A 25479-nucleotide genomic window follows, 5' to 3' on the forward strand; every position below is an offset into this window, starting at 1 on the left:
ACGAGGCGGTGCCGGCTTCGTCATACGAGACCCTCACTCTCGGGTAGTGGCAGCGGGCGGCTGCCGGCTATTCGACACATCAGTGCCAGCGGCGGAGTTGCGAGCTGCCTAGGCCGGCCTCTGCCATGCGCGGCGGGTACTACGGGCTAGCTCGATCATCTTGGAGGGCGACTCATCCACTGTTATTGGGTGGATTCGGCGGGAGAGCATTGACCATCCTCTGATCCGGGATATTAGGATGATGATGAGGGATGTTGTGGCCTTTGAGGCCAAGCATGTATTCAGGGAGGCCAACGGGGCGGCTGACTGGGTAGCTGCATATGCAGCACACCATTCGGGATACGCCCTGTGGGCAGGAGAGCGGGAGTTGCCATTGGCACTACGCGAGATTTTGTATTTTGATGTTCTTGGGTGTATTCGGACACGCGTTGTCTGAACAACCCGTTTCAAGCAAAAAAAAAAAAAAAAAAGTGCCATTTATAAATATCCATTTTTAGCCTTCAAAAAGGAAAACGACACAATTAATTTTCTTTACTTAAAAAATATTTTTAATATTCCAAATAATTTTTAAAAAGAAAGAAAGCTAAAAGCACTCTATGCCTTGCGGCGTTAACACAAACGACAGTGTGAGAAAGCTTGTCTCGCACACAAAATCCCGACTGGGTTTTTATTCCCTTTACCACTCGCTTAGCTGTCACACTCCTGCTTCCAAAAACCCTAAGCCCGCCATCCGTCCTCCAAAAACCCTAGGGTGGCGTCCCCTTTTACGGCGGAGATGGGATTGACAGAGCGAACGCTAGGAGATCGACGAGAATCTAGAACCTAGATGCGAGAGCTCGTTCGTACGGTACGGTCCCTTGCACGCTAGATTTCCTCCCGACCAACCCCAGGCGATGGAGAGCGACACCGTGGCGCCGGCGGCCGGTGGCGGCGGTGATCCCGTTGAGACCCCGGAGGGCGGGGCTCTCGAGATCGTGGCGGAGGACGGAACGACGGTGAGGTCGCCGTGGAGAGTGCCGGCGGCGCCGCCTGCGGGGGCGGCGAAGGGTAAGAGCGACGATGGCCCGGTGATGGGGCCGGAGTCGTGGCCGGCGCTCACGGACGCCAGGGCGAAGGGTGGCTCTAATGCTGCTTGTACGATGCCGGCTCTGCCAGCTGTGCTGCCGCCGGCGTCGGCGGCTGCTGCGACCGCCGCGGGGCATGTGGGCCCGGTTCCGAGAAACGGGCCACCACCGCCACCGCCTCTTCCGTTTCAGGTCAGTTTTCAAGTACTCGTTCGTGAGGTGGTGGAATGGATCTCGGGTTTGGTGGTCATCAGTTAAAGAGAATCAATTTTGGGTGGTATCCTGACGCCTTTATCTTCTGGACATTGGTTTTAATCGAATCTCAATCTGCTGCGTTGTGAAAGAAAAGCCTAATGAAGAGTTCTGGAATAAGATGAAATGGAAGGACAAAAGGAAAAGGGATTAAATAAGTATAGATTAAATTAAAAACGAGTCCCATATTCAAGATTGTTGGTGACTGATGTTTACAACCGTTTATGTTCAATTCTTTATGCAAATTCTTGTTTCATGTAATATACTGTTGAAATCATAGTTCTAAGCCTATCGAACTTTTAATTTCCCCATAAAGGAAAACCTTTCCCTTTAATTCTTTTTTCAAAGTGTTATCCACTCTTGATGCAGTTGGAGTACAATATTGATAAACTTCGCTTTATGTATGTCTATATTTGTATTCATCTTGTTGAATGTACTAACTATTATAGGGATAAATTTACTGGATCTCTTGATATGTAATTTTATATTTGTGAAGTTAGACTTTTGTGAATCTGAAGCTGGGATTGATACTTTTGTTGTCACATCCATTATTGAATTGTGAATTTGCTATTCAGTTAGTTGCACAATTCATTTCTACCAACGGAAAGATCAAATCTTAAAATACTCAGCTACGCCTCCTTTTTGTTCACGCAAGCTGTTAAACTATTGATAGGCGAGACCTGTGGGATGAATTTAGAAAAATGACTCTAATTGCTCTTCCCGCCCTTCCCTCAAAAAGCTTCTTAAAAGAGACCCCGAACTGTGAACCTGGAAAATTTTTAAGGACCTTTCTTGTGCTGGTTCTCTAAAATTATTGAGTTTTTCCTGTCTTTGTTGTTGTGAGGCGGGTTTCTCTTACAAGTGAAAAGAATAATTTGCTTCAAGTCTGAAACCAGATTTCAAGTTTTTTAATTGACTAAATGACCTCTAGTAGGTTCATCAAAGCCCACAATTGTTTCCATTGGAATTTTTTTTTCTGCATTGCCTTTAGTGTCATGATGATGGTCATATGTGCAGGGGATGACACTGAACTTAGTACTGTTGTATTTTATACACTGCTATGCTTATTTGTCTCATGAATTTTGATTGTACATGCCATGAAATGATGTAAGTTACTAAAATGCTATTTTGAATTGTATAATTACTTCAGTGCATTATATAGTTACTAATGCACATATATATGTGGGACATATCCACTGTAGAACTCAGCCTTCGACAGATGGGTAGATTACTTTTTTTTTTTAATAATATGAGTTCTGCAGTCTCATGTTAGAGATGTTTTTCTCTTGTATTTTGTTTATTTGCCCCTACTTTCTGGTGTTATGTAAGGTTTGTTTTGTTCCATTGTCTTTCAGATCAGTTTTAATGCCAATAGGCAGATCATGAATCCTTAGTTTTTTTAATTTTAATTTTTTAATCATGGTAAAAATTTTGCTCAGTTGATTTAAAGGATTATGTTTGTTAATTATTGGTAATGACTAAGATGGAGGATTTTTGATGTTAGTATGGAGTAGTGGAACATATAATAGTCATTGAGGGCGTGGTGATTGGGAATGCGGTGGAGGAACTTTCGGAGACATTTGCTTGGGACTTCATTATAAGGGCATGTAAGTAGAAACATGCAAGTCAACTCTATAGTTGATAACAAAAAGAAAATATTGTAAATACAGCGAGTGTGAATATTCAGATTTAACATTGCAAGCTTATGAAGTTGATTGCTAATCTATTTTGTGGCATTATGTTATTAAATGTTTTTGTGGGGAAGAATGTTATACAGCAGGAAGCTATATAAGCAAATTATGGTGCGTTAGAAATTGGATGCTGAGATGAATGCCCAATAACAGTTAGAAATGAGTGAGTGAAAGGTTAAGAGTGGCAAGAGTAGAGTCTACAGTGGAAAATATTTTGGAATTTTTCTAGGGCAATTATTCAATCAAATGGCCCTCAAACTAAATACAAGCATATCTAGGATTTCAATGTCAAACTATATGTATAGTAAAACTAAGAGGGATCAATTCAGTATCTGGATGCCTGGTAGAAGCAGCAAGAGTATATGATAAAGGTGACAAAATTTGCCTCAAGTGGCTTGGGCATCTGAAAGATTGAAACACATGTTATAGAGTTCTTGATTGCCGTCAAGATGGTTTCAATTACAGGCGGAAGGGTTAAAAGAAAAAGTGAAGACTGAAGAAGAGTTAAATTATAGAAATAAGAAATGACAAGTAACACTGAAAGAGCAAAATGTAGAAAGTAAGAGCCCATTCCCTTGATTTGAAAATTGACTACTTCTAGATTTTCATATGATGTCTAGGGTGCTTATTGTGAGAATGAAAGGAGGCTCCACTTACTAGTGCTTCAGATTTGAGAATCCTAATGGTACAACTTCTGAAAGGGCATGTGCTTTTATTTAGGATTTGCATGCACTATTATCATTTTCTTACAATCCACAATTGGGTCCTATATATCAGATAAAAATGACACTTTGAATTCTGATCAGATCTCAGATCAGGATGGATTTAGATCGTAGATTCAGACTTGGATCATAAGATCTGGTAGTGGATCATACGATCACTTGATTTGTGAGATCCAAATCTGGATCATCTTGCCACATATGAAGCAATTAGGACGCCCATCTTTTTATGAACCATTTAATGTCTTTAACTTTTAGAATGACCAATAATCATTCATAACCTTTCAAATCATAATATTATCAATCTTTTGAGCTATCACACCTCTCAAAAGTAAAGAAAAAGAAATTTAGTTGTCTTGGGAGGAGCAAGTAAGACCCAAATATATTTGCAACCTTTCTTAAAACTATGGTTTCTTTTCTTCTACAGGCTTATACCAAACAACAATTGAGTTGGTGCATTTGCGGAGTAAAACATGCCTTTCTGGTTATACCAAGATTAGGATGCAGTTTGTTTGTAAAGACAAGATATGCATGTCAGGATGTTGTACAAACTTCAACTACTGGATGAGGAGGAAAGAAAGAACTTTGTTCGTCAAGAGCCAAAGCGATAGGGAAATCTTGTGTATCAAATTAAATAAAGCCTGTCTTTAAATGCAGTTTTTTTCCTCGTGTCAAATAAAGAGATTTTATTGACTTATGTGGTGATAGAAATTACATCAGTAAGTCATGTCCTTAAATGATGACATCTTACCTTTAATTTACTTGAAATTACGATCTGACCATGTTTCTTCCTTTAGATATTGATTTATTCTTTTTTTTAACGTTTAAAGGAATCAAAGAGGGCTATACAGTCCATGATCTGGTCCAACTCCTTTTGTGGTTTATGATATAGCCTGATCCTGACAACGTGGCTCACATGTATCGCTGGCCAGCAAATGGGCTTTTCCTACTTTGTGTGGTCAAAGATATGAATTTTGAAAGGAAACACGAGAAGATGAGTCCTCATTTGAAAAGGAAATCTAGGAAAAGTTTAAGTGAAGCAGATGGTAAATGATCCCTATCTGAAAGGAGTCCAAGAGAGAGGTATATTCTATGGCCAATCAAGGATGAATGAGAGGGCTGTGAACAAAGCTCAAGCATCTACCTCCCTTTTGAGTACTCTTTTGCTTGTGGGAAACATTAGTAAGACATTATTGAGGGCTGGCTACTTCTGGGGGATGACTAGCAGCTTGCCCCTGATAAATTTTAATAGTCATCCTTCACCATTGAGTAATTAGGGTCCTATAATATCTTTAGTTTGTATATTCTTTTCTCCTTTTACCAGCCTCATAAGTTTATAAGTGGGACATGGTTTTCCATTTTATTTAGTGGCTAGGAATGAATGAGGGGAATAATATGAAAAATTTATTCTTTTTGTTTTCTCTGCCATTTGATTTGATGGATGCGGCTGAGACGGGAGCTTCTTGGTAGTGGGATGCTGCAGTATTATCTGTTTCTTACTCCTCTCTTCTCTGGCTTACTATTTCTTTATTTTTGGATTGAAATATGTCTCACTGACCTTATCTTCAATTCTTTAAACCCTATACTAACTTTTATCCTTTTAATCCATATCCCTATAATTGTCAATCATCCATTCAAATCTTTAAACCTATACCTGCATCGTTTCTTTGTAAATGATAGAGACCAACAAGATATGTTTAATTTGAACTCAACTTCCACGCATAGTTATCTTTTTTTTCTTTCTCTTAGAAAATTAGTCTTTCTTGTTCACTTATCTTAAAAATTTAAACCTTAAGCTAAAGGATAGTAAGCTAGTAGTTCACTTCTAAGCATCTTTAAACCCTTTAATTCCCTCATTTAACCTTTGATAGGTTCACCTCCTCCTTTATTTATTTTGCATTGAGGTCTCAATTTCTTTTCACTTTTATTTAAAAGTCACAACTGAGTTGAAATTTGCAGCAACCTATATGCCTAGACTTATCCCAAATCTTAGTCCCATCCTGTTCAGGTATTTTATGCATCAAGAAGGCACTTTTGTATTTTAGTATTTGACTTGAATAGTGATTGATGTTGAAATAGGGTAGTTACAAATGATACCAGATGATGAATAAAGGTTTTTTGGTTATGCTTATGGGGAATGATTCTTATTGACTGATGCTTTTTATTGGTGAGCATCGAAGTGATATATTATCCATTTTATGCATGACATTATGATTGTAACTAGACCCACATAATTTATTTACTGGATAAAATTATGTCTGAGGTAGATATACAATTTCTCACAGTCGTCAAGGGTAATTGGAGTTTGAGTCTGCATTCTCTTAAATTTTGCAAAAATAATTTCATGTTACCACTATGCAAATAATAACTTTTTAGTAGTAAACATGCAATAACGTATATTTCATAGGGTACACATTCAAAAATCCATATTAAGAGTTGTTCACCAATTTTCTACAAACCATACTGGGAATTTTGTTGGATATCTCTGATTTTATACCTTCAAAATTCTTCAATATTCCCAACCTCTCTTATCATCGTCGACAGTTTTAACTGTCTCTTTAAATTACAGAAGGTAATCTTGCCTTTGTAGGATAATTGCCAAACCTTGATTTGTACGACTCTCGCATGGATTCTGTTAATGATTTTTTTTGGAAGAATAAAGAAATGTGTTGATAATTTTTTTTGAGAAGTATGATTTTGATACCAGCATGAAACGATATCAATCATATTATCATGGTACTGCAAATGATGATGAGAAGCAATGAGAGTAGTTAAATATTAAATAAAGAGAAGATGCATAAAAAGAAAGTTACTGTTGACATAAAACAGATTTGAGAGGAAATGCTCAAATAACTTAGACAATCCAATGGCAAAGCTTCTCCTGCTTTTAGGCTTCCTATTTCCCTTTTTGTAAACATTTTACTTGGCTATACCTCAGATGTGCTTCTCATGTTGTGTCAATTTATATTGAGAATTTGCAATTGTAAAGAAAAAATTGTAGTGTCAGATTGTATTTTATTTAGGTGCATGATTCATATCGAAACCTAACAATTTTCACAATATTCTCATGTTGCAATATGCTTGTTTTTAAGTTAATAACATTCTTTTGTAGTGGTCTTTAGAGTCAAGATAATTGGAAGTTGACTGCCAGATCTAAGTTTTGCTGTAGTATGTAAGCTACCAAGAAGAATTAATGTTGACAAGTATTTAATTGGGGTCGATGAACTTTGTAGAATATAAATTTGGTTGAGTATATATAGTTCACTACTGAAAAGTTAATGCCAACCTGTTATTCAATGTTAGATAATGGATAAGATATTAATTTTGTATTTTTTAACTTCCTGTGATAGTCTAGGCCTGTCACGTAACATGCAGATCCTTACCTGCCCTGGACCCTGCATAGACCTGATCTTAACCTGTATGCCTACCTATGGGTTCGGTATGGGTCCGAAGATAGACCTATGTAGTTTTTGGGGCCAGGTCTTTATCCACTAAAGTTTTACCTGACCGGAACCCAATCTGACCTGACCTGAGTGCAACCCTACCTTTTTCGTTCTTGTTGTTCTTATTGTTTTGTGCCGTTATAGGCCATGCCTTGACCAATTTGGTTAATGGGACACCTAAGCAAGTTGAATGCCTGCTAACTCTGTCAAGGAACCTCTAGTGTACATTTAACACTTTCTAAATATACGTATGCATACATGTCAAATCAAGTTTTCTGGTAAACATCTATAATACAATCCAGGTTGTTTCCTTTTAAAAGTCATAGCTGTAATCATATCCTACAGTAGACTTCTAAGCTTACGCCTATTTCCAGTTTGCTCAACTTAAACAGTGTTAATGAAACTGTTGAAGTAGCCTATGTCTTAATACTTTCAATGAAAATTATTTTGTAGAATGATGAAGTAACCGCTCCTGCATGTTCTTCTGGTTCTGTTTCTGATGACTCTCGGCTGTGAGGAAATTTTTCTGTTCTTTATGCTCCTGTTTTTGTTTGTATGGTTAGGATGGTTTTGCTTGAGAATTTTGGTGCAAGGATTTTTGTGATATGCTGCAACTGCTGATTTGCTGAAGGATGCTAACTGAAGCATTGTTTCTTGGTGAATATTCTAAAATGGCAAACTTAGATCTTGTATCTGGTTGATAATGTTTACAATGCTGAAATTTTATGATTATGTGATATGGAGACAATCTACATGGCTTTATTTGGTTGTTTGTGCCAGTATTCAAATTGCACAGCTGGTATTAGACCTAAATTTTATATAATCTGGATTTTTAGTTAGATCAAAATGATTGTATTTCCAATTTTAGATTTCTTTTTTCTACATTAATTTTTCTTTTTTCTCTCTTCTTGCACTTTCATGCCAATTATCATCAATTTTCTAATCACAGTTATCTTTATTCTTTCTCTCTTTCTGTAAAACTACAAACCATGAAATTAATAGATTATAACCATCTAAAATTTGTCCTACTTTTCTAGAGAAAATCTAAATGATCCACTGTGCAAGACGAATGATAGGCTAACTATGAGTTAGCAGTTCCTAAGATATGGTCTAGTAGTGGACTCAGGTGCACTTAATTGACTAAGGAATAGAAATCGAGGAACAATTTTGCTGGTGAATATCTCCAGATTATGGTAATTTTGCTGGCTGTCTAATGAAGATCATTTACTGGGTTTGTTTTTTTGGAAGATATGGTAAATATATTATGGTAATTCATCAGCCTTTAATTATTGCCACAATGCTAAAGAAGATAACCTACTGAGTTTTCCTTAGTTCATATATGCTTGTTGCTTCAACAACAGCTTACTTATTTCATGCGCAACAGTTACTTTTTGTTTACTAGAAATCTTAGTCCACAGTGCTTACGAAACTGTTCTTTTTCAGGGATCAATTGGAATGCGCAAATCTGAGGGATTTGGAAGCAGTAATCCTTCCAATAGACATCATCCGCTGCACCCTCATAAACATGGTCCAAAGCGTAATGCTCCTTCAAATGGCGTGCCACCATTTCCTGTACCCCTGCCATACCACCAACAACCAGGTCAACCGATGTTATACCCTGTTTTACCACCTCCACCTCTGATGTTTCCTCAGTATGCCTATCAGCCTGGCCCTGCACCATATCCTAATGGTGAACCACATATTGTAAAGTCTGGATGTGAAACTCCCTTGCCGGCCTTTATTCCAACTGGTCATGCTGGAGGAAATGATGGTAATAGGAATTTCCATCCACCAACCCGAGGAGATCCAAATGCTTGGCGCCCCAATGCCAGCAGTTTCGGCAGCAGACCACCTAATGGTCATGAACCTGGTAGCCATTTCAACCAGACATGGTGCAATCAACGGGCTTTGAATCCAAGAGATAACATAAATATGCCACATCGTATTGGTACCAGGACTTTCATCAGGCCAGTTCCCCAATTTTGTGGTCCAGCTCCACGGTTCATCAATGGACCTGGTTATCCTGGTTATGTCTTTAACTTAAGTGTTATGGATTCCATTTCTGGCTTGAGTTTATCAATTCTTGTACATCTCTCCAGTTCTCCCTTGTCATAAATTAATAATGCTCAAAATGCAGGTCCTGCTCCTCCCATGTATTATGTTTCTGCTGCTCCTCTGGAAATGATGAGGGGTCCTCCTCATTTTGTTTCACATCCTCCTCGTCCTCCATATCCTATTCTGACACCAGAGGCACTAGCCTTGAGGGCTAGGATAGTAAAACAAATCGAGTACTATTTCAGGTAGGTCAGTTTTAATTTTTGCCGCATTTATTCTTTAAGCCAAGAAACAGTTAGCCCTTGCAGTTTCATGCACAATCATTGCAAGGAGCCGACATATTCTTTCTGCAATTTTGGGTTCTCTTATTCACCAGCATGCACAACATTTCTCTGGGTCCATATTTCAGTTGGTTATTTAGCATATACGTAACCTTGAATTCATGCAAGCAGTCCAGTATTATCAATTAGAATGAAATATGTTTGTGATTTCATATTGAAAGTGATTTATTTGGTCCAATATGGGGCATTGTTTTTGTTCTAAAAGGGAGACCACAGTGTCTTGAACCATTATGCTTTTGCAATATATATTTATATTAATGTGCATGTATATATATATATGTTTATATATATATATATCCGTATTTGTATATATGTACATATGTATATGAAGTTATGGACACATAATATATGTATGTAAATATTTAAATTTATAGATGTATGTATATAAACATGTATGTATGTATATATACATATGTACATACATATGTATGTATATATACATGTATATATAGATTTGTATATACAGTGTATATATATGTGCATTTGTGTGTATATATGCATATGTGTTTACATATATATGCATATTTGTAATATATATGTACATATCTATATGTACACATATATATGTATATACATACACATATACATATATATGTATATATGCATGTGTGTACATATATGTGTATCAATATGTATATACCTCTATATGCATATGTACATGTCTAATATATATGTATATATATATATATGCATACATATATTTCCTATTTCACTGTTTTAGCTATAACAATCATTATCCTTATTGCAGTGATGAGAATTTGCAGAAGGACCCGTACTTGATATCATTACTGGACGAACAGGGATGGGTTTCTATATCTAAAATTGCAGATTTTAATAGGGTATGCTTTACCTTGATGCTAATTATTTTTCAGAGTGAAATAGTTCATTTTATTATGGATAGTCATTTAATATTGGCTGAGAAAATTTGATGATTTCTTTGTTTGATTATACAGGTTAAAAAAATGACAACAAACATATCCTTGATTCTGGATGCTTTGCAGAGCTCAGAGTTGATAGAAGTTCAGGTTATCATCTCTTTCATTCTTGGCTGATGTGCCATTCTTGTTTATATATATATATTTATGCTTGTCTCATCTTCAAATGCTATTTACCAGTCTATTAGATTGTCATGTATATTTTCTTTTTAAATATTACTTTGTAGGATGACAAGATAAGAAGGAGAAATGACTGGTCAAAGTGGATTCCAGCATCAGCTCAGCAGGCAGTTTCAACAAAATCTCAGTCTACGGAAGGCCAATCTCCTGTCGGCATGGAAAAAAATGACACTAGTGGAAGTAATAATTGTGGCATCTTTCATGAGAGCAATGCTGGCCAAACTACATGTAAAGATAGTGACGAGTGTTTGCCCACATCAAATGATTATTCTAAAGCAGAAGTTAAGAATAGTACAGAATGTAACATGGGGAAGGTGTCAAGTGTTGGTAAATCACTAGCATGCAATGGAGATAGCGAAGAAAAGAGCAAAGAATTAGCATCTGGACCATTTTTGGAAACTAAACAAGGAGAGCCTTGTGGTGACTGTAGCTGTCTGTTAGACAACGATTCTGTCAGGAGCATTTCCGATGTTAAGCATGGCAGCATTGATATTTCTGTTAGATCTGAAGGTTTACAGGAAAAAACCTATCCTTCCAGTAGTGGCACTGATCCTTCCAGTAGTTGCAATCCCGAACTTCAGGAAGTAAACACAAGGTCAAATATGAGACCTGGCACCCCAAGTCTAGGAGGTTCCTTAAATGGTTTTGTGAATAATGAGTCTCCTAGCTTTGCTGGGGAGCAAAACACATTCATGCTTGATGAAGAGCTGGAATTAGAGCAGTCAACAAGCCAAAAAGACCATCCATCATCAAACAAAAGGTATTCAAATGATTCTTTTACTTTGTTGTCCTCGAGCCATATGGTTATTGTGTTCTAAGTTCATTGAATTTAAAATAATCTTTGCTTGTCTTGTAATCCTGTTGAAAGTTCTGAATGCACAAAAATATCAAAATAATTATTAAGCATATCTGAAGATATATGAAGATTCATTTGCAGTTATATTCCTAGATCATTGCATCTATTAAATATCTGATGCTGCTTTGCTTTTGTATACCTAATCTGCTCAAGCACATGCAAGCCTTTCCTTCAACATCATTCTTATTATTATCTGCCGACCCAATTATAATAGAGAAAGCTCGTTGCTTAGCATTATAGCTTGATATTGGTTACTTTTCTTATGGTAGAGAAAGGAAGATAGTAAAGGCATTTATGACATCTTGATTAAGTTATAAATAAACTATCAACGGACAAGCTTATTTAAATGAGAATATCTGTTTTGCTGATTAAGAAAAAAAATCGTAAGTTTAACATGCATAGGATTATGATCAGCCTTAACATAGGGTTTAAAAGGGATTGCCAAACTAACTTGAACTGCCTGGGTTGGGGCATACGGTTCAGTTTCACTTGATTTTGAGCAGTTTGGGGCAGTCCGAACCCTTTATCCTTTTTTTTCTTTCCCTTGTTCTTTCTTTCTTCCCTTTTTCTTTCTTCTTTCTTCTCTTTTTCCTTCTTTCTTTCTTATTTCTTCTCTTTTTCCTTTCTTTCTTTCCTTTCTTTTTCTTCTCCTTTCCGTTCATTTTTTCCTTTTTCTTTTTCTTTCCTTCCTTCCTTCCTTCCTTGCCTTCTCTTCTCCCTTTTCTTTCTTTTCTTTTCTTCTTCTTTCCTTCCTTCCTTTCTTTTCTTTTCTTCATCTTTGCTTCCTTTCTTTTTCTTGTCCCTTCTTTCTTTTTTTCCTCTTTTTCTTCTTCTTCCTCTCTTTCTTTCTTTCTTTCTTTCATTTACTTATCTTTTTAAACAGAAACAAAAGGTCTGCTTCCTTTCCTTCCTTTCCTACTCTTTCCTTCAAAGAATTTAAAACTCTTACCTTTTTAAACATCCATAAACCTTAAATTGATCCTCAAAAACAAAAAAATTGGAAAAATAAAAAAAATGCTATACCAGTATCAAACTGGTATGCATTTTGTGTATTGAGTGTTGGTATGGTATATTTTGATACGAAACTGTACTAGTCAGGTACCAGTGCGGTACTTGAAATTGAAGCTACAGACCTTGGGGTTAGAAGATTTGTCTTTGTATGGGTAGTTCGGGAGATGATGTAGGTTTTTAGTCTTGGGCAATCACATATGCACTTGCTTAATAAATAATGATTTTTTTTAAAAATGTAAGTAAATTGATATATAACAATCTCATTTTTCGCTGCCACCTTTTTTTTCTATATAATGATTAATGAGCAAAGAAGGCCTAGAAAAGATGGTGAATTTGCTTAAGTTCTAGATGACCATAGATGGGTAGGAATTGTTGGTTGATAATCAATAAAATTGTTTACGAGAGTTTTGCCTCCATTTTTGTATATCAATCTAATGGCTAAAACGAGACTTTAGCCTTTTAAGGATGCTTGGGACATGCTCTTTTGTCCCTAACCTAAACTCAACTGTGCATGTTGAGTGGTCCCTTTCCTCTCCTCTCCTTTCGCCCCTTCTCTCATATTCTATCATGGCTGTCACTTCCATGTCTAACATTGAATCCTCTTTGGTCTTGCTGTGTTTGGTGGTGTTTGCTCATATTTGGGATCTTTGCTGCCTCCTTTGTCTTCGACTCATACACCTTGAGTTTCTCCTCAATCCACATGAGCCCCATATTTGTCGATTCCTTCACATCAGCCACCTCCACATGTCAGTGAAACACCACACCTCCTGTTGCTCTCTTGATGTTTGGCCTCTACCTTTGACTTCTTCCCTGTCGCACCTCTGCCACAACCTCCATAGAGGTCGGTCGATTTCCCTTCTCCTAAACATATTGACTATCATGTACCAAACTGGGTCTGATTTTGAGCTATTTGGGATCTACTTGGGCGAGGTTGAGTTGGATGTTGCAGCTCCTTCGAGGTCAAGCTAGGTCGAGCTAAGCTAGATAATTATTGAGCCAAGCTTGAGCCGAACCCAGCTTGCTTGAGCTCCGCTCATTTCCACTTTTAATTAAATTTGTAATAATGGAATTATAAGATATTTACGTTCCATTGCTCAATAAGCAAGTATTTATATTTTGCTCCAAGGGATATTTGGAGGACATGATAGGTCCTTGTCTGTGGAAAGTAGTTTCATTACTAGTGCTTGGTTGTGATGGTGGCATGGAATAGATTGAGCAAAAAAATGAAGCAGATGGTCATTTGTTTCTCACCTACTGTTACAAAGTCTTGAGTTTCATTTTCATTTATTGAAGACTTGTCTATGTCTTACGTCTTACTATAAAGCGCTTAAATTGAGTTTAAGATGATAAAAGAATAGGTTCTCCACATGCCCTAGTGTGTGCTACATATATATAATCATGCAGACCCATGATTAGTATAGATGGTACAAACCAAAGTTCGCTGTTTCGGTACCAAACCCCGTATCGTTGCCACACGAGTATAGTGTCGGTATGGTACGGTATGAAAATTTTTTGGCATACCAAGTTTGATACGCCACCCATATCGAACCAATTAGGTACAGTCTGTATCGTTCGGTTTGGGCCGGTACGACGTACCATGGTATGAACATTACACAAGCCTTTTTGAACAATACACTTTAGTTGTGAAACCTTCAGTTCATTGGCTCTTTATCCTCACATGCTTTTTGCTGTTGCTCTGGAGGGTAACCTTTTCCAATCTCAGCTCCTTGCCTCCAAATAAAATACTTCCTAGTTTACATACTTTCAGCAATAGATCCTACAGGATAAGAGATTACAGACATGAAGTGAGATAGAATACTAGATTATGAAGAATTAGTAGATTATGAAAAATTAGTTTCCTATAGGGCATGGGTTCTACCCTTTTGGCCAGTCTCTCTTTAATTAATATTTTCCAAACTGAAGTCTATCTTGCAATTTTAGGTCTCAAAGGTTCAAGAGTGTCAAGAGTAGCAAGGAGATTTGCAAATTTATGGTTTAGAATATGTTTGTTTTTTGACATGGCAAGGTTTTTGGCTAGTACAGTTTATTCTCAAATATAGAAATATTTAAAACTAAAAAGAAATTGAGGTGTTCAATCTGATCTGAGCTGGCTTGACTAAAGATGAGGCTGTCACTAGCAAATTGAATATATGTTTTGTTAATATTGTAAGACCATCATCACTTTGCCCTTTTTTTTGGGGTCCAAGCAAGTTCAATTCTATTTAGCAACATAAATGTGGAAGAGGTCACCATATTTAAGGCCTTCACAACTTGCAAAAAACTGATGAAAGCATCATAAATGAAGGTAGAAAAGTTGACAGTGGACATACTGGTAGATGCATTTAACCCATGGAGGCCTAAAACCTAGAGAGGAGACAATCCATCTGTAAACCCCTTTTGCATAATTTAACCCCTTTTTTCGTTTCTCTTTCAGTCGATAAGATACAATCTCATGGTTCAGAGCACTCTTTTTTGGATATATCTTTAATAAATGCTGCTGTTTGACTTGTCCTTCAGACACTTCACTAAGGCTCATACCTAGCACCTGTGCTATGATATTATGAAACCAGTAATCTGTGAATCATGGTAATTTACTGATATTCCAAGAGACTAATTTCATTGATGCTGATGAATGTGATTTTATATCCGAAGGTTTGTGTAGAATCTCATGGGAATTTGTGGAAGCTAGATATGGTGACACACTAGCTAATCGCTGTATTTGTGGATGTGAGAAATCTTGCTTTTGTAGGGATCACCACAGAATATTTAATCTGGCAGGAAAGCCAACATCTTTAAGAATTTAGAAGAGCTCCATCTTCTGCTATTTAAGCGACCAAAATATATATTTTTAGTATTGCATAAAACAAATGTGCAGTGATTAGCGAAAGCAAGAGTGTCTATGGGAGTGGAATTGGGTGCAGTACTTGGGAATCAACATGTACGAGTCATCATATCTGGTGGTCGCATAAAATGTTTGGTATGTAGTTTGAAAGACGATAAACCAGTAAATGTTATAATTCATTGATATCATATTGACCTTGATAAAAATGCAATGATAAAAAAATGTTTTTTTGTTAAGAAGACTACATACATCTTGAAGTGGCCGAATAGTAAAGTGGATGGCTATCATAAAGAAAAAATATGTTATCTAGATACATACGCTGTAAGGAAACTCAGATTTGGTGCCATCATATGGTTGCTAGATAGCTGTTTGGCAGGTTCTTTTTGTTTAATACTTTATTCTTGGCTGGATGTCTTTTAAAGCTTCCATTATTATGGGGCTGGCTGTTGGTTAATCGGCATCCAACTGTTCCCAGCTGGAGGCTGACACCATAGATTTCAAAGACATGTTTCATAAGCTCATGGGACTGTTAGTGCAAAGTGCTTGGATTTTCCACATGCTTATCATCTTTAAATGCTAGTGGTAGCAATGACAACTACAAGGGGGAACATTCTATATATGCTTGTAAAACTTGTAAAACTTATTTCATGTGATTCCACTGTCTACTTGTACTTTTAGTTAAAAACCTATTATAGTTTGCTGATACATTGATTCTTGCAAAATCTTTTTCTTCTCCCAAATAATAGTATTTTGAACAGGACTGATGACGAGGAGGATGAGATTGATGTTAACGACCAAGTTGTGCATAAACTTATAATTGTTACCCAGGTAAGGTTATGTGATTGTTCTTGACTTCCGTTGCTTTCACCCCATTTATTAACTATTTTGTTTAATGGGCTTGTATTTTAATAACACAAATCAAATATATTTTCAAGATGAGTGAATTAGTACATACATATCCAATAATATATAATAACGGACTAACTATTGTAGATCAGGTCATAGTTACTTTTTTTTTTCTCTTGGAACTTGATATATTTTTTATCCCGTTTCCCTCTTTTTGAATTTATAATTTATTAATCTAACGTCTGGTTATGTATGTCCAGGCTTGTTTAAAAAGTCAAGTCATGATTTCCTAAAATTCCATCATTTATCCAACGAGATATTAGAAATTGTAGATGAGTGGAAAGCTTTGCTGATGTAGGACAAATTAAGGATGGCCTAAAATGCGCGGAAGGACCTAAACTGAAGGAAAACCTAAGGTTTCGGTTCTACTTTAAACTTGCTGTCCGGTGTCAAGAAACAGAATAAAACATGTCAAAATTAAAGACTGCTGGCTAACAAAAGCTGCTATAAAATGCAGTAATTATTAGAGTATCCTAATGGATACTAGAAATCTTAATACAGAAGTTTTATGCCAATCTGAAGCAGTCTGATCTCTGATGTTCACGTCAGAAAGAAATTCAGATAATTCATAATAGTAATGCAGTATGCAGAATCCAAAAGCAGGAATGCGGAGAATTTAAGAATAATAGCAGAAGAATTCTAAGAAAATAAGATTAGACTTTAATCTTGACCTCAGATCCCAAGTTATGTAGACTAAAAACCAAATCAGGTCTGCAGGATGCGATAAATATAACTATTAAAATTAAGTTGAGCTTAAAAACTACTGAATCAACAGCAGCAAGAATAAGAAAGAGGAATAGAATCAAAAGGAAAAAGCAGCTAGAGAAAGATAGTTCAATAGAAGAGTTTAAAAGAGGGCGAGGGAGAGGCTTGGGCCGGACCTGGCCTATTCTTTCTTTTCCTTTCTTCTCAAAAAACCAATGTACATAATCTAGGATGACTAAAGAAGTCCCATGGAAAACTAACAGACCACCAGCTGCTTCTCAGTTTGAGCCTAATTAGGATGCAACTACATCAGAAAACAAATCCTATCAAAATATTTTAGCCTAGCCAACTAACCAAACACTTAATAAGACTTAATAAGACTTTGAATACTGTATCGATTACCCTTCATGCCACAGTGATGTGTGAATGGTACAACCTCTAAGGAACTTTTGAAACTGATCATAAAACACCATACTGAAAAATCAAAATGAAAAAGCTGATCAATTAATGATAAATCTGTGCCGTTGGATGAAATTCCAGCTGCACTTTGCTTCATGAATGTTCCTTGCAGCAGGGTGAGGCCTTACAATACTACTGTACCAATTTATGATCTCAGCCCTTTGTCAGCATGAACAGCAATCTAAGTATTTCCTGAAGTGATTCTTGTAGCCATTATGTCCTTCAGGTCTTAGCAGCTGATCTTCAGTGATCACCATGTCACTTGTACTATTAGATTTTCCTCTAATACAGTATCAAAGTGAAAGTTATTAGAGTTCTTTGCAGCAAAAAGAGTCTTTGTAGTGAGATCAGGCTCTGAGTTTGAGAAATGATCCTGCAATTTTTTCCCCTTTTAATTGTGCGCTAAGAAAAAGTTGTATGTACTTCTTGGTAATTTCTTAGTGCTGGACTATGATGTTAAAGCTTCTAGTTTTACATGGTTTTTCATATACATGCTATTTTGGGTATGGATTAATTAATTATTAAGTAGCTTCAAGTCATTGCTTCAATATTACCTTCAAGAGAAATATGTTTTGTATTAAAAGGTTTCAAGGTTCATCGAGAAAGGGTACTATATGAATGACTGTTGAGAAGGAATGGTTCCTTTAATTAAGGGCATTGGACCTGCTCCAGAATTGTATCCTACCCATCTCTATTTGCTGCTCTTTTCATGTCTTCAATCATTTGTTGGTGGTTGGCATTTGCTTGTCTTACGACACCACCTTATGCTTCTTTTTGTGGCATATCTCTTCTGTCTGATTGACTTTAATCAAATACTTCAAATGGAACCAAATTACCGCAGAAGAAAATTGTATTGCTAAATGCTTATAAGCTTAAAGCCAAAACAATTATCTGAACTTTTCAAAGATAAATTGATTAGAAATAAGGATGAGTGATCCAAGAAAAATGCTGCACCAACAGTCTATAAATAACTACCATATTCCTTAATGTATAACAATTGTGAAGGGCGAACAATATTATTTGTTAGTAGGATGAAATGGGTTAGATCTAGCAAATATCAAATCTAAACTGATGAGAAACTCAGGTCTAAATTTAGGTTAGGCTTTTACATATTGGGTGGATTTGGTTTCGATCAATTATTAAATAATACTGAAATTCTAACATCAGTGTTTTTAAAGATATTTTTCCTCCAATAATCTTTATTATTGACATAAAATACAGGAGTTATTAATTTAATAATAGAATAATTCCATTGTGAATTTTCTTAACAAATCTATGTTGTTTTCTCAGCTGATAGGAAACTAATGATCATGTGATATCAAACAAGTTGTAGGTTCTAGCTATCTTAACATTCTCTCTAAAGTTTTTTTTTTTTTTCTGGGGAAAAACATTGTGTCTAAGCTGGAAAGACAGTATCTCTAAAACATTAGCGTAAAAAAATTGATATTAATGAAAACCTTATTAATTTATATCACATATCTATTGAGTTATGGATGCAACTTATGACTGAATTTATCAGGTGATCTATTCGGATCTAGCCATATCCAAACCTAATCCACCGATCTTATTGGTTCTGGTTTTAGTATTCAAAGTTGTTTGTTATTTTCCTTTTATAACAATTGCATCGGTTCTCAGATTGGATCATTACAGTCCTAGTTGTTTGAGGTTTTCAGATGTTAAATCACCTTATTATTTTTGGCATGGAAGAACTTATGCAAGTATTGGAAGTTGGAACTTTGTCCTTTAAATTCCTCCTTTGGGCTGAAAGGTGGTTGGCTTGACCCACCTCTAATTCAAACATGATTAATGAGAATTAAAGCATGTTGAATGTACCCACATTTTGATTTTGTAGAATGATTTTGCTTATGATTTTTTTTTGCTGAATTCAACAAAATCTGATTCACATCATAACAATAACCATCAAACCCTGTTCCAGCTATTTGGGGTGGCTAAAATCTGATCCAAACTCATATAGTTAAAGGGTCAAATGTAGCCATGTAGGTCTAAACTCTATTTACTAAGGTGCAATTTGGCTGTCCATGTAGGCAGAAGCATTATTGATGTGGATGTTAATGTTTTTATACCTAATATTGTAAAAAGAAATTCAGGTAGCAGAATAAAGCATATTAGTTATTATCTGCACTAAGTAGCATGCCTCCTGAAAGGATAGAGGTAGTAAAGATTATTTTTATTTAAAATATTGTTGGTTAGTCGTACCATGTAGTATGTCAAAGCTTACGTGCAATTGCTAAAATGCGTAAATCCTGGTTACCACTATAACTTTAATCATTACAATTCTGAGAACTATATCAAACTAAAACTAAAACAGCTTAACTAATCAATAAACCAAAACCAATTCAACCTCCCTGAAGACTTTACGCCTGTGGAAAACACCAACTGCTTTTATAATTGGATTATGGTTGTTAGGTTACCAAGAGACTTGATCTATCTATTTGATGCTAGGTTCACGTCACAACTAATTTGCTGTGCAAGAGGCAACAAATACAACTCTAGAACATTTTTTGGGTTTTGTGCATGATCAGAAGAGGTTGCACCAGAGAAAATATGTGGAAAGTGTCTTCTCGTTGATGGTCCTTTCTGGGCTTTGAACCAAGCAGTTAAATCATTCTCGAAAGATTTGGTTGTAAATTAGAAAGAGGTTGCACTAGTGAACTAATACTGTTAATGCCATGATTTGCATTGAGATGATTATTTTAACCTGCTTTACATTCCTTTTGAAGGCTACTTGTTCCATGTGGTTCATTGACGTTAGGAGGAAAGTGGTTGGCCATGAAGTCTGGGGGTTTGCTGGAGGAAATCCTTGACCTTATAAAGCAGTTAATCTATATTCCATCAGATTAAAGGAGACGCCGATTGAGGGATTAACCCAATTGTTGAACATCACTGGTTATTTTTTGACCATTGGTGGGGCTCAACCCTCTTCTACTCCCACAGCAATCAAGTGATAGTATTGTCAAACTTTTATTATTCAATAAGCAATCAAACATAAAATGGGAGATCTATCCGTTGTGCTACACTATTGGAACAAATTCTTTTGCTTGACTGCTCATTATCTATATAGCTATGATCAAGAATTAAAGAATTGCATGCCTCTGCAATCTGGCCTGGCATCGACACTTGATCAACTGTGCCATGCCAATGCGTGGCAAACCTGGGCGTATAATGTAGCTGCAGCATGTTAAGCAATTTGGCACAGGCATGCAGCTGCTGCATGCCAATAAGGCACAGGCATGATATATACCCAAAAAAAGGCACAGCCAAGATACATTCTAGTCAGTCCCGACTCGCATGAATGGCACTAGAATCAATAAACATGTGATGTGTGGTTAATTAATCTGTTTTTAAAATGTTGTAATGCTTTTCCATAGTCTTTTCTTTCAGGATTGATTGCTTGATAGTAACAATTTCCCATAAATCAACTTTTTGCAAGTGTTCCAGCTGATCTCATATGGACTTGCTTGTGCACCTTCCTAAAAGCAGCTGCTAGTTATATAGTTGTTTAGTGTCATTGCTTGGATTTTTTATGCTGGAGCCGGTTAATTTCTTTCCACAGTTCAACTCTATTCTATCAAACTTCTCTTAATAAAGAAAAGAAACCTTTAGTAGGTTGACATGATATATGCAAATTTCAACTTTTGTTGGTTTTAATTACTAGTGATAGGTTTCTTATTGTTCCATGTCATTAAGTATTAATGTCTCTGAAGTGATATGCTGATCCATTTTGTCTAACTTTGATACAGGATATCAGGATAGACAACGATGAAAGAGCTGGCTCAAGGGAATCAGACCCTATCTCGAATGATCTTGCAACTGCCATCAATGATGGACTTTATTTTTATGAACAGGTAATTCCCTCTTGTTACCTACAAAAAAGTATGTACTTGGGACTATGTCCACCTTGCATGAATATAATATCATATAGGTGTGATGTTGCACCTGTCTTAATTTTGTTTTTTTTTTAATTTTATAAATACATCTTTCAGATGCTACTTCTTTCACCATCTGAGTACAAATAGTTTCAATCCTTATAATAATCATGTCGCTAGCAGGAGTTGCAAGCCAAACAGTCTAATAATCGAAGAAATAATTATGGGATGGAGATGAAAGATGTAGATTTTAAACCTTCCAGCCTTGGAAATTCATCTTTGAATTCAAAGGCGAATGCAAACATTGCTGGGAATAATGGTCCGGAAGAGGCTGGACATGTCAATTCTCGAAGACGGCAAAATAAAGTCACTAGCAAGTCACATTCCTCACATAAACAGCGGTTGTTTCCTGGTAATTTTAGGAGTCATGGCAATGGCCGTAACCGCCATGGAATTGTTTCAGAAAGCCCACCAAGCAATTCAGTTGGGTTTTTCTTTGGGTCAACACCACCTGAAAATTATGGGTGAGTACTGTTCAGTTGTTCCAGTTGAATTAATGCAGCTTGCTTTGGTCCTTTTATATCTTAATCCTAATCTGATCTTTTAACTTTACTTTTGCAGCCTGATGTTGTCAAAATTGAGTGGGTCTCATGGTATTCTTTCTGGAAGCAGCCCACCTGTAGGATCAATGCCAAAATCTTTCCCACCTTTTCAGCATCCAAGCCATCAGCTTCTAGAAGAAAATGGATTTAAACAGCAAAAGTAGATGACTTGATTTTTTTTGACTTCGAACTTTATTTTCATAGTTCCAACTCATCAAAATTTCCCTAGTTACTTTTTATTTTCAAACTGCAAAAATGAAGTTATTCTGATTCTGTTATTTGATGAAGGTACCTGAAGTTCCATAAGCGTTGCCTTAATGACCGTAAGAAATTAGGAATTGGTTGCAGTGAGGTAGGCGAGACTGTAAAGGATTTCTATCAGATACCTTGTTTTTTCAATGTTCAAAATTATTGCATATCAAATATTTTAGTTTCACAAGTTTGCAGATTCCAATGATAACTTGGATATTTTATCTCAGTGTAATAAAATTATCTGTTTAGAACACTATGTATTCATTGCTTCTGTCATTCTGATTATTATCAATATATCTGACAGCATTGTTTTTTATATAATATTTCATCTGAGAGAATAATGATTTTTATTTCTTGCACTTCTCATCAGTTTTCTTGCCAGTATTCTACTCGTTCCAATGTCAGTTCTTTCCCCTGTTGATGCTTGTTCAGCATTGGATTGACATTTATTTTGTGGAACTTTGGACTAGTGTTCTCTTGATATTTGTTTAAGTTTAGATTTTCAATATGTTTTTGTCTCCTATAATTGGTAATACGAAGTATGGTTTAGCTTTTTATCAAAGTGCATAATCTCTTTTATTAATGTAGGGTGTTGTATGAATTCCCTCTTAATACGTATGTATTGCATGAAGCATGCTTTGTTTTTTATATGGCAGGAAATGAACACACTTTACCGGTTTTGGTCATATTTTCTGAGAGACATGTTCAACCGATCGATGTATAACGAATTCCGTAAGCTAGCACTGGAAGATGCAGCTGCTAAATACAATTATGGGCTAGAGTGTCTCTTTAGATTTTACAGGTATTTCTTTAGCAAGCCTCAAATCATAGAAAAATGATGCTGAAATTGAATTTTGATTCTTGCTCTGTTTAGACATATTAGTTGACAAAGTTTTGTGAACTTCATTACTTTCACTGTTCCAGTTATGGGTTGGAGAAGCATTTTAAAGAGGATCTGTATGAAGAGTTTGAACACCTTACGCTTGAATTTTACCATAAAGGCAATCTTTATGGCCTTGAAAAATATTGGTAACACTTACTTCTCACATTAATTTAATTATACTCCTTTGATCCTGTTCTAAGCCTTTTTCATCAATCGACTATTTCCTCATATTTTTGCTTTATTATTCTCAACCTTTAGAATTTAACAAATGTTTCATGTTAACCATGCTATCAAGCAAACTTTTCATTTTACACTGGATTCTGCTAAGACAAGGCTGCCCCATCCTCTGCCTGAGATAATCTGCATTGCTTTTTGATATAAAATTACTGCACAGATTATAATATACTCAAAGTTTTTGGTCAGGAATTACCACCACCTTTTCAGTCATGGGGCCTGGAACTGTATCTCAAATAGAGGTCTATTTTTGATATGCATGCTGCATGCATATTCATCTTCTTTTGCATCCTCAGGAAAGTGAATTGGGTACTTCTGTCATCTGATGCTATGTGCAGAGAAGCCACTTGGAGTTGTACCCCTATATGTTACTGGTCTGATGAAAGAATTTGGCCCACTGCTATTATAACTATCAGAACTATTCCGACAATACTCATCGAATTCAAATGTCACCCAATTGGCCTTTATCATCTGTTTCCTGTTATTTTACTTGGTACTCATCATTAAGTGATTGGATGTGCAACTTGAGCTTTTTATTTAGTATTGTTTTGATGCATACATCGTGGTTGCATCAGACATAATGCTGGTAGAAAATTATATTTAGGGTCATTGCATGAACAGAAAATACCACTGCTTCGTCCCTTTATTTTTTCATTGCTATCATTTCCTTTTTCATGTGGCAGGGCATTTCATCATTTTCGAGAGATGCGAGACCACAATCAGCCTCTAAAGAAGCACCCAGAGTTGGACAGGCTACTGAGGGAAGAGTATCTGAACCTGGGAGATTTCAAGGCCAGGGAAAAGTTGGAGAAGGCATCAGGGAAAGAGTGCAGCAGCAGCAGCAGCAGCAGAAATGGTGCCTCTAATGATAGATCAACCAACTGTTAGTCATGGCTGCATGGTCTGGGAGTCCTATGTGCACAAACCAATCAGTCATGGATTAGTTTGAATTTTGGGTGGTTGATAACGTGAAAGTTTCGGTTTGGCTATAGAGGATCCAGAGGAGGCATGCGTATGCAGATATTGGAGTCCTCTTTCAGTTAGTTCACGGTGGCTGGGTCAGGAATTCTTTTTTCCCTCCATCCCGGATTTGTACATAAGGTAAAGGAATATAAATAATGACTGTATCTGGAATTGTGGAAATGACAAATAAGAGAGCTTGGAATTAGCCATGCTGTTTTAAAATTCATGCCCTTAGTTTCCTTTGTTTTGCTTTTCTAAGTAAATTGCGGTAGTAAATTCCTTTACCTCCTCTCGTACCCCATGCAATATCTGAATTAGGGAAGAGTTGTGGTATTAACTCGTACCTCTTCGGGATACAAGTTTCAGTGCTTTCAGGGGTTGTGGAATGGTAGTCCAAATAAGAAGAAAGCAACAAATCAGCTGAATTAAATGAACCGAAAGTCCTATAGTTGTTCTAGGCCACGTTGAGTTTGTTATGGATGGTACATAAAATTGCGTGAAGACAAATTTTGCGTCCCATCGAGAGGATTCGGAATTAACAAGAGGCATAGCCTCTTTCCTAAGTCTTCGAAAAAAATCTTAATTATATCTGAATTGAAACTTCCAGCCCATCTTTTTCAAAAAAATGTTCAGAATATGAAGCTATGCTATGACAGCTAAATTCAAGATGCAATGACATATACAGTAATACTAATGGAACTCATAGATATTCGTGAAATTGAGTTTCGATCTTGACGTGAGCGGGTGCGTTCTACGCTGGCGGAATAATCGCGCCTGTAATGCTTCATCCTCTCAAATAACATGGTTTCCTAGTTTTGCGCAAGTTGAAGGCAAACGGCTTATGGATCTGTCAGTTTGAATGGGAGATATGTTTGATCTCATCACGAAGCAGGAATTTAGCAACCATGGTCACATACTTGGCATTGCATGATCATAAAATAAAAAGCCTATGGTTTGGTACTGCAATGCATCAAACAGCTTTTCCATCTTTTTAATCTATATCTAAAAAGCCAGAGAATCAACTCCATCCTCCAAACTATAGCGGGTTGAACTTCATAAATCTCTTGTTCTAAGATCTTGAAGAATGTGGAAGACGATGAGCTACCTACATTAACTGCTGCTGCTGTTGTTGAAGACATTTAGGAGCCTGTTCGATTGGTTAATTAGCCCCTCCCCTACTGCAGCTCATGCTCCCCAAA

General features: G+C 36.4%; 1 protein-coding gene across 4 annotated transcripts; it reads left to right on the plus strand.

Moving 5' to 3' along the window:
* The first annotated feature begins 630 nt into the window (after positions 1–630).
* Positions 631–24506, plus strand: LOC103717450 (la-related protein 1A-like). Of its 4 annotated transcripts, none has more exons than XM_008805841.4 (14): positions 631–1256; positions 8613–9195; positions 9307–9469; positions 10314–10404; positions 10519–10590; positions 10728–11440; positions 16136–16217; positions 21221–21325; positions 21527–21870; positions 21968–22108; positions 22237–22300; positions 22857–23002; positions 23125–23229; positions 24001–24506. In XM_008805841.4, the coding sequence occupies exons 1-14, from the start codon at positions 894–896 to the stop codon at positions 24203–24205; spliced, it is 3177 nt and encodes a 1058-aa protein (XP_008804063.1). In that variant the 5' UTR covers positions 631–893; the 3' UTR covers positions 24206–24506. The 4 variants fall into 4 exon arrangements, with proteins under 4 accessions (XP_008804063.1, XP_008804064.1, XP_008804065.1 ...); XM_008805842.4 differs by having other exon boundaries at positions 632–1256; positions 21530–21870; XM_008805843.4 differs by having other exon boundaries at positions 633–1256; positions 16148–16217.
* Positions 24507–25479: the final 973 nt, after the last annotated feature.

This window comes from Phoenix dactylifera, unplaced genomic scaffold (assembly GCF_009389715.1).
Source record: "Phoenix dactylifera cultivar Barhee BC4 unplaced genomic scaffold, palm_55x_up_171113_PBpolish2nd_filt_p 000222F, whole genome shotgun sequence".
NCBI lineage: Eukaryota > Viridiplantae > Streptophyta > Magnoliopsida > Arecales > Arecaceae > Phoenix > Phoenix dactylifera.